This window comes from Saccostrea cucullata, unplaced genomic scaffold (assembly GCF_032062105.1).
Source record: "Saccostrea cucullata isolate Sc308-1 unplaced genomic scaffold, CSIRO_AGI_Scuc_v1 ctg460, whole genome shotgun sequence".
Taxonomy (NCBI): Eukaryota; Metazoa; Mollusca; class Bivalvia; order Ostreida; family Ostreidae; genus Saccostrea; species Saccostrea cuccullata.
In genome coordinates this window covers 379,240-390,202 of record NW_026931468.1, presented here as the reverse complement: position 1 = coordinate 390,202, position 10,963 = coordinate 379,240, and the positions used below count along the sequence as shown (strand labels likewise).

The following is a 10,963-nucleotide window of genomic DNA, read 5'->3' as shown; positions in this document are numbered from 1 at the left end:
ACATTATCCCGATGCAATTACGTTTCTTTTGATTTGCACATCTGATAATGATCACACACCCACGAGCAAACACGCACTACAACATTACTGAATCCTCTCTAACTCGATATGGTATAAAGTTCAAGGAATAAAAGTAAATAATTTTATCATTAATAAATTTTTTAAATAGTAATTTTCGGAACTTTCGGAAACCAAAAATATTAAGAGTTTAGATTCTTTAATCCACTTAAATTTATACGTACATGTAAGACTATTTATAAACTAAGTTTTATTTGTGGGATGCAAAATGTAATTATTGTTATAAACTTTTAATTAAAGATAAATCATTGCATGTTTTTTTATCAAGACAAAGTATATATATATATATAAGTTCACCTACCTTCGGTGAATATATATATAATACAATGTAGAATGCTACCTGGATGCATATGAAAAGGGTTCACAACTACAAAAATTCTATATATTTTAAAATCCGTGGTATTTTCCAAATAAGTTCATTCAACCTTGAAAAAAAGGATTATTTAAAATGATTCATATACAGGTACATGTAATATAAAAGTGGAATTTTACTGTACACGAAAATATACATGTATATATATTTTTTTCTTGCAAGAAAGATACATAAACATCTATGGATATAAAAAAATCTCTATATATTTATCAAGAATATGCACGGAATAAAAACTGAGCGAGAGAGAGAGAGAGGGTCGATATAAAGGGACATAATGAACTGAATAGGCATCAAATATTGCTATTAATATAAATAATATGCTTCAAGAAAAAAAGGAAAATATCTAAGATTTTATAATTATGATTGTTTACCATTTCTCTAAGCAGAAACACACAGCTTGAATTATATTATGGATAAATAAATATTTTATATTACTTTTCAGTTTAACATATATTTGTTCTTTATTTTTGTAAATAAAACTCATACTTGTCATGAAGAGGCTGTCATAAATTGCACCTGTAGAAATTATTCATAAAAATAGCTACTTTTTGACCTCTTTATCAAAAAAAGCCAATTTCACCTGTCCATTTCTGCATGTACATTCAATTGGTATCTTCAGGATCCTCAAACTGACCCAGCAGGAACGACTTTACGTAGGGCGTTTTAATCATGGAATTTAAAATCCTTCATAGTTTCAGCCAATTGATACCGTAAAAATCGGAAGGGCTATCAAATTAATTCCTTGAAAAAATAAGGATCTTATAAAAAAAAAGCTTATTTAAACATTTTTTTCCGTATCATTCAACATCTTCTTTTCAATGTTTTTTTTTAAGTTTAGTGAAAGAAAAGAATAAATAAATATCGTCTCAAATATGCACCTCTGCTCTAACGACGTACTACTAATTTGTTCTAAATATTTTTTGTACACACAGGTGAGACAAGGAAGATAATAAGCAGGTAGCTTCGTGTGGTTTATGTATTGTGACTAAATATCATATTTCTTTTTATTTGCAAAAGAGGACACGAAACATGAAAGGTATATATAACCAAACAGAGAATGCTTTTTCTTTAACAAACCTGGGAAATCATCGTCACTATTATTATAGAAAACCGTATGAATTTGAAGGTCAAATAACTGGGATAACCTTCAGCTAGGTTGTATAAAAACGAAATGACTTAAGCTTTTTCATCATGATCACTGATCATTGGAGAAAAAAATACACAACCGCCTAATAGTAGTTGTTGTGCAAAACATTTCGCTGCTTACATGTACACGTAAAAAAATCGTATGAGAACGATCAATTTTTAATGCTAGTCATACTACTTTTTTGTTAAATTGATGTTAACTGGGATTTCGAAATCTTCGCTTAAAGTTTGTTTTTCGTATATTCTATTCAAGTTTTACTCTATGGCAATTTCCGTCTTTAGCAAATCATGATAATTTGCAGACTCTTTAGATAACTGGTAAGTACATAAATGTAAAGGACCATGCATTGTAGTATCTAGTTAAAATAATAATAATAATAAAAAAAAAACATTGTGGAAATTAGCTCCTCAAAAAAATAAAGACATTCATTTAATTTTAATTTAAAACAGTAATATATACATTTATTTTGAAATTATGTTTCATCTAGAAAATAGATGTGAAATGTTTATTCATTGATTGTTATATTATACCAAATTCGGCAAGGTTTCACTCAAGTAGAGATGTCATCATATTTCGGAGATCGGTTAAAAGAATTTTCCAAATGCGTACCTGTATTATGTCGCATAACCCCGAAGAAACATAACCTAGAACTGCTTTGAGACTGAATACTGTTTAGTATCCCCATATCCTTCTTGAGAATTAACTTGTCATTCACTACAAAACAATATGTTCACCCTTGTGGTGCAATGGTTAGAGCGTCCTCTTCTTCAGAGTCGTGAAATAAGGAGTTTATCATTTACCTATTGAGTTCGAATCATACTGTGGGACGTGGAGAGCTGTTCTTGAAATGTTTCCGTATAAACTATAGTTATGTGTCGCAGAAGGTGTTGGCATGAAGAAAAAAACATGACTGATATTAGCTCCTCGGAAAAATAAAGACAGTCATGCAGAGCATATGACAAAATATGCAGCTTTCGATAGACAAGGGATTGCTTCTCCACATAGTTTAAAAATTTCGTATTCGAATCACAACCTGTATGCAAACATAAAGACAAAACTGAATACAAGTAATTTTCTCTCTTGTAGGTACATGTAGCCGTAAAAGGTTTGAATAGTGTTAACGAAATTTTACCATTGAAATTGTGCAAGTCGTGTATAATCAGTAAATAATAATAAAAAAAATGATTACATGATAATAATTTGTCATGCTGATTGTCACGAAATGTGAATCTTTACTGTAGTTTGGGGTCAGATAGACACATGCTTTCGGTCGGTGTAAAACTAGAAACATTAAATCAACAAAGTTGACCCACTAATTGTTTGAAAAAAAAAATGATTATAAATAGTTTTACTTTTTTTGCCAAATACAGCGGTGTACTCTCAGGTATATCCTTATTTTGAAACTGGTCCTTCATTCCCTCGCTTAAACACAGAATCATTTGTATTTTCCGTGCATATTCCAGGCTGGCTCTTAAGCGCAGGATGTAAACAAAAGTATTTTTGAGCTGACTTTTCTGTATGTTAAAAATCTGAATCCTTGCTTCATAAGAGATATTCCCGAAGCAAAACTTTGAAGCATACATTCAAACAAATTTAATTTCATCAGGTATAATTTACTATTTTGAAGATAAAAAATAATAATTGATTTTTTATCTTTGGGATTTTCTTCTACAGAAAAAAAAAACACTTCTTGGATAGACTTATTGGGAGGGGGGATGCATAACAAGTATGCATCTGGAAAATATTTATTGACAAAATACATAGAATGTTCGACTCATTTACATGTAACATAGAACCATTTATCAATGAAGCTCCCTTTAAACATCGAAGTTGAAATTAAAAATTAAACTTTTTAAGGATATGAAGCTATGAAATATGGTTGGTGTAGTGTTATTTTGGGGATATGTCCTCGCAATAAAGGTGACTGGTGTAAGTTTTATTACAAAAAGATATTACCTTAATGATACTAGTATCAGAAATCTTAAAAGAAAAAATACGCAGAGCTTTATATCTAGAGAGGGTTCAGGTTCAAAGACGTTGAGAAATACAAGTGATTCCTTTGGATAAGCCAGGGAACCAAGTAAATTATTATACGTACTTCCATGTAAATTGGTTCAATTTAGTTCGTTGGAAAACATATGTTGAAAACACTTTTACCCGTTGAATAATGAAACCACTCCTTCAAGCTAAGCAACAGTCAAAAATCTGATTGTGGAAGATTTTAACAATATTTTGAATGCAAAGAATGTATGCGTGTAAGCTTCACTGCAATATGTATTTGTATAAACCATTAAGTGTAATATGATAAATGTTGCATACAGCTTAGTATCTCGATTGACTGTAGTTTTCTTTCGGTGGAAATGTTCAATGTTACACTGAACTATTTCCAATTTTAAAAGGACAGTTTCAGCTGAAAATTTTGAAATTATTTTTTCCATTATTTTATGTTTGCAAATACTTATTTTTCATGATTATAAAGTTTGAATTTAAGTTGCACAGAGATACGAGACAGATTAAGAGCGCTAATCCTTTGTTAGATAAACAAAGTCCTTGTCAAGTTTTTGTTTACATAAGTTAAATATACCAAATGTATGTTCGTTCAGAGCAGATTATCAATAAGAAACTTAATTCTAAATATCCTTAGACAGTTTCTAGTGATTTACTGAATCTTGTTCTTTTTCATATATAAATATCATATTTTCTATATGTAAACAAAAACAGGACAGGAGCCTTGATTACATTAATAATTTCAAGTTCTGTATCTTCTTCAGTTTGTAAATCAACAAATGATTTTCAAATTTATGTTGATCCTTCGAATTGCCTTTATAAGGAATTGTAAACTTTAAAATTTGTTTAAAAATCAGTTGAAACTGTCTCTTTGTCCATTTGATTTAATGTTTTTGATCTAGTTATTTTTTAATTATTATTTGTCACATTTGCCATAAACAAACGAATGGTTTCAATTATTTAAAAAAAAAACATCCACACATAGGTTCCATTTTATTAACAAACAAGGTTCTTCATTTATTGGTAGAGTTTTCAAAAAAAAAAACCTATACATAGTATAAAACCTATTGCTAAAATCCTGGTTACATTTACAATGGACCCTCATTTATCCGGACGTTTTGGTTCCCAGTCAAATTGTCCGGATATGTGAAGTATCCAGATATCTGAATCACCAGTTAAACAAGACAAAATAACATTTGAAAATATCGTTCCGATGAAAAATCGTCCGGATACTGAGGCATCCGGATATCTGGCGTCCGGATATCTGACGGTCCACTGTATATTGAACAGTTAACTTTTTTCCTCCTTTTTATATTTAAGGTCAGACGACATGTTCTTCAAATATCTGTTTCATACCAATTGGTATAATATTATAAATTATTCATATTTTTTTTATTCTCCTCTGCTTTTTACATTATTTTAAAATGTTTTAAATATAAGTAGGCAAAATTTTCTGACATAGGTCATTCAGAGGATTAACCATAAGCGTTATATAAGATATATACATTGTAACCCTGTTGTATCTTGTCCAAATGCCTAGTAAGGTTCCCTATTTTTTGTGAGGAATCTTGTTTGAGTACCTTTTCTTAAATGAGAAATTCTAAGGAAAAATTATATATTTTTGAGGAACGTGTCATCTGACCTTAATGTTACTGAAACTATTCTTTACGAAAAGTTTCTTATCCTTGCGACCTTTACGGTAGCTCGTCGGTAGTTACCAGAAGGCCATGAGTTCTAATCTCGGTCGCAAATGACATGAGTCCATGAAAAAAGGTGCAACCCTTCCTTCGTCAGGCACTTAGCATTTTGGGGTGAAAGTTGCGTGTCTTTCGGAAGACACTCATATCGCCAACTACATTACTATATATAATCATGGCATGCATCTGTTGAAATATGTTACATATAAAAAGAAATAACAAAGACTGCATTTTGGTGAACCATATATACCTATAAAGGTGTGAAACGTACATACATATGGCAAATCAATGATTGATTTTGTGTCATGTTTACACATTAAAATGAAGCGATGCATATTAATAAAAAAGTAACTTAAAGTACTAATTATATACCAACGGAGATGTTTAAGACTTACGACTCTGTAGACAAAATAAGATTAATTTCACTCAAGGATAAAAAGCTGATGATAATGTAATATCATTGCAAAATATTAAGAAAGTAACGCCCTACTTCTGTTCCGAACTTTGTGAAAGATTTGGGAATGATATATGCGATATAATCTGCGTATAAATATAATGTTTTAAGCTTTTCAATAAACACTTGCAAGTCATAAAAAACTGAAAATCTTTATACAAAGATTATATTTTGTTGTCTAAATCCGACTGTTGCACTTCCTCATATGTTTTTAAGCCTACAAAGCAAGGATAAAGAAATTTATCTTCATTTAATTGTCAGATACATAAAAACTTATCATGAGACCTTCATTTATCAAGATTAATTCTATTAACATCTATATTACCTTTGTTTTCTTCTTTTCTTTTTTTATAAAATTGACATGCACCTCCAACTGGCAAGGCAATCACCAAAATTAATACAAATGCCAGATAAGGAGTAACCCTTCAAATTAATCAAGATATTTAAATAGTAAATGCGTCATCAATGCAAACATGTATATGAACATCGACTATTCATTATTTTTTTTTTAAACTAGATAAGCCATACTTTATTACAGCATCAATGTTAAGAAAATTAAGTTCATAGTACATTTGGGAAGGAAAATTAAATAAAACACCTGCTTTCAATATCCGTATTAGGCGTCTTTGCTGTACCCTTATCAGTTTCCGAGCAATTTGGATCTGGTAATAAAAAATGATATACATGTATACTAATTATGAAATTTCTCTTGTTCAAAATAGCAAAATTATAATCAACGTATTGTTTCGAACATAAAAAAAAATATCATTGTATCTCAGAGTATCAATATAAACAGTACTAAAAAATCTGTCATTAATTGACGATATGATTTAATTATTTGCTGACAAGGTCCGACATACAACTTAGAAAATATTATTTCAAACGAGATTGCTGATTTTCTTGATTGATTAACTTGTTTCTTAAAAAGACCTCGTTAAATAGATTGTTCATAAGGAGAACAATTCAGTATTAAAAGCATTGAGAGATAAACCATTTCAACACAACTAATATGATATAGTTTTTGTTTTCAAAAGACGCATAATAACTAATATCTACTGATGTATGAATAGTAATATATTTGATAAAACAATCTTTTTAACAAAACGTATTTCTGTGAGTTTTTGGTGATTATTTCAAAATTCCTTTATTACATTTGTATTCTTCGGAGGAGTTGTGGAGAAATGGACATGGATGGTTAAAATTTTGGCAAGAGTTGTTGTAGTTCTCTTGGACAATCCCACCACCTTCATTAAATTCGCCACAATAGTGTCCTGAAAATGAAAGTACATAGAATTTATACACAAAACAAAAATAAATAAATCAATTGTGTTGAAAATAAGACATTATTTACCATAAAGCAGGCATGATTGCATTCTAATTTTTGGAGGGAAAATGTATAATAAGGAATCATATTTTTTATATTTATATACAAATGTAGTTAAGGAGTAAAATTTTCGGCTACATTTTACACATACAAATATATACATTTTTCAAAAAGTACTCAAATGAGGCGTGCATGTAAGCATAATTTCATATAGAGCTACATGTAAAACTTTTCATGAAATATGCCTACGGGACACCTCTGTATAATTTACACACCAGTCATATAAATGAAGTGAAAGACAAGCATGCAATAATGATAATAATAATAATAATGAACGCCAGCTAATTTATTTTAGGTTTAAGAATAACCATACAATCTAGCTGTGTTTCTCTCGACATTTTTCGATTAAAAGGATTGAAAAAAGATTCATGGAATAAAATTGTTTTTTTACCATGAAGAATAACGTTAGTGGCACAAAAGTCGAAAGTTTCATTTTTATAAGCATTTGTCATGCAGTGGTAAACCTTTTCACATTCATCGTTTGAAGTTGAACATTGCTTTCTCTCAGATTCCAGAAGCCACTTCGATTTATTACTTGGACATGTTTCTACTTTTTTGACCATTTCTACTACTGAGCAGTCTGTTTTGTTAAGTCCAGCACAAATCTGAAAGAAGATGAATATTTTCAACAGAAAATACCTTATTATTATTATTATTACTATAAATACAATATACAATCATATTTTATGGATATTACTTTCATGCATTACCTTTGATAATAAAAGGCATCCAATGGAAGAAAATATGTAAAATTTGATACAAAAACCTAAAAAAAAAAAAAAGAAAAAATATGAGTGGAAGGCATTGCAAAGGTCTATGAAATTGAGTTTCACACAAAACAGGAAACATGCATGTTGTACATGCTGAATATTATAACTATTAACCAGAAAAAATGTTACACAGTTGCCACAACATATAAATTAGCATCTTTGCTAGCCTGTAGAATTTCTGATAAAATATTTTCCTCAAAAACCCTTGACCTATGATTAAATATTTTTTAACCACGATCTTATTGAAATAGATTGACAAAGTTCGAACAATCAACATTTTTTAAATTTTTGATTGATTTATTTATTCATTTATTTTTGTAATGGGAAACATTGAACAATTATTTATGACATTAACATGTAAAGAAGGGGAAATGCTCTACTTCTGATTTAATTAATTAAAGGTGAATGGTACAGAAACAACATCATTATTATCATCCTTTAGTGCATTTATGTATTTCCTGTCCTCGAAACAAAAAAAGAGAAGTAGATTCAGTCCAAAAGCCTAAAAATGAGATTCATTTAAAATACCTTTATCTATCAAAAACTTGTTCCTTTAATTATTTTTTATGGATAACAGATGCTGAGTGCAAGGGAAACATTAAACATTGTCAAGATTTATATCTAAAGTCTTTATTGTCAGCATTTTTAAATCAAGCCCTTTTGTTAAAATTTGACAGCGCCAAAGGTCAAAGTTAATAAGTAGAGTAGTCTATCCGAAACTCTTGGCTAGCAAAGGTAATTAATCAGCAATTACCTTTTCCTAATTGCATCCTCACTCATATAGATTTCGGAATTGAATTGTTCATCCTTTTTAATTGTTTATGGAAGATGAAATCTTTGATTTTTTTCTCTCTCATGACAGAAACCTTGTTCTAAGGAAAAGTAGTAATCATAAAATAAAAATTGTTTAACAAAATGGATTTTTTTCCTTTTTTAGAAAGATTGTAAATGATTTCTATTTTCGTTTCTTACACTGTATTTAATAAACGTTTTCTCTTGCAACTTTTCTAAAACGTTTAAGATGTATGTTCAGTAACATCTACTTCAAACATTATATTCGAATAAGTACGTCCCTTGAGACCTACCTGTCATGGGTGCCACCGAAAATGAAACCGGAATATCTAAAAATATAAACACGTCATGGAGTCTACAGTATTCAGAGAAACGTAACCTATATTTAGCATTAAAAAAAACCAATATGATCTAAAAATGGAAACAAGTGATATAATTTAGGTCACAGCGGCCATGGTAACTATAATGAATGAAGAAGTATGGAATACATGTACATTTATTAAACTCTAAACGAAAAACAAAAACAAGAAACGAGAAACAACATAATAAAAAATAACCAATGACCGCAAATTGTTAACCAAGAGGAGCTTCTAAATTTGTTTTATTTTATAATGAGCTGAAACATATCTAACACAGGTCTTGGCATACTAAATTAGATATCAACCGCTGATATTTCAGATATAAACCTGGATGTCAGAGTATGTTACTAAGATTGTTGAAGATTGGAAGTATACTTTTGATCATAAAAAAATATATACAGTAGCAATTATGATGGATTTCTCAAAAACATGCTTGTACATATATTCCACAGGCTTTAAGACACAGGGAAAAACAAATATAAAAGAGGGGAGTTTGAACTTTACTTTAAAACGGACTCGATTATATAACTTCAAAAATTAATTGTTGTATTTTAGTTCGACAGGGTATACAATAAAACCTAGCCCGAGCCCTTTGGCCTGGCTAATGGGGGGGGGGGGGGGGGGGGGGAGAGACACTCTCGGCTTGGACTCTTTTTTGCCTCTAATTTGGCTCCAACCAAATTCTAACTGGCTTTTCAAAAACCCCTTGCCTCAAATTTGAACCGTAAAAATTCGGGAGTCTTTTAAAAATTCCTTTTTTTACTTCGATGGATTTAGCTTTTTTTTTAGTTTCAGCTATTTAAGGAAATAGCAAATTGATAACATAATTCTCTTGATATGCAAATGTACATATAAAATATCTTTGTAAAAAAAAAAATAATGTATTTAATACTGCAAAATGAAAATGCAATTTTATTGTACGACTTTTTTAACACAGGGAATTCTTTTCGCCTTGGGTTTAGCAAACCATGATCTCCAATTCTTTTATTTCGGCAGATTTTTTTCTATTTATTCAAGCCCCAAAAGGTCGATCTATTTATTGTCATCTTTAAGTGGCGTTTCATTCAACACCGCAGTCAGTACATGTCTACAAATTTCAATCAATCAACCTGAATGAGTGCAACATTCAGAGAATCAATAATTTTTCATGGTATCTTTGTGCTTTAAAAAGAAAAAATATATATATTCTTGAATATTTGTGTCATTGTGAATTGCCTTATGGAAAAAAAAAAACAGAAAAAAACAATTTCAATAATATTAAGTTTTTAGATATTGAAATATGCATTTTGATAAATCACACAACCCAATGCATGTTTTTTTTTTTTTTTAGTATTTATTTCATATACAACTTTCTAAAATTTTCATAATTATTTAGTCCATAAGCAATTGATTCCAGTCTGAATTGATTAGTACTTTATAAATGCATACGTTATGTCTACGATTAATTTGAAATAAAAGCACAATAATTAATGGTGCTATTGTATGGAGTTTATTGTTAAAAATCTTAAAATCAACTCCAAGGAAAATGTTTTACAACAATTACCGCAAGAAACTTGAAAAGAAATGTTTCCTAAAAAAAGAAATACCGTCTTTTTTAAACGAATCATTTTTCAATGATATATCACGTTCTGTTAAGAAATCGTCCGTACTGATCCGGATTTCGTAAAGTAGTGTCCATAAAGTGAAGCGTCCGAATTATTCTGGCACCACTTTGTATAATAAACAAAGTTTGAGTTAAAATATATTTTTTTCTTTATCAAATACGTACCAGTTTAAAACAAGGACGTGTTTTTTTTTTTTTTTCGGAAACATCACCATGTAAGCACTTAGAATTGAAAATGTATTTTTGATTTACAGAAATACACAGGAAATTATTTGTTGAAATAATTAATATTCGTTTCC

General features: G+C 29.7%; 1 protein-coding gene across 1 annotated transcript; it reads right to left on the bottom strand.

The window, feature by feature from the left end:
• Nucleotides 1–5,496: 5,496 nt before the first annotated feature.
• Nucleotides 5,497–9,015, bottom strand: LOC134232686 (uncharacterized). Its single transcript, XM_062714673.1, has 8 exons — nt 8,996–9,015; nt 8,665–8,782; nt 7,851–7,906; nt 7,532–7,745; nt 6,908–7,027; nt 6,355–6,418; nt 6,082–6,179; nt 5,497–5,973 (listed from the first exon to the last, which is right to left on the bottom strand). Exons 2-8 carry the CDS (start codon nt 8,678–8,680, stop codon nt 5,921–5,923), a joined length of 621 nt encoding a protein of 206 aa, XP_062570657.1. The 5' UTR covers nt 8,681–8,782; nt 8,996–9,015; the 3' UTR covers nt 5,497–5,920.
• Nucleotides 9,016–10,963: the final 1,948 nt, after the last annotated feature.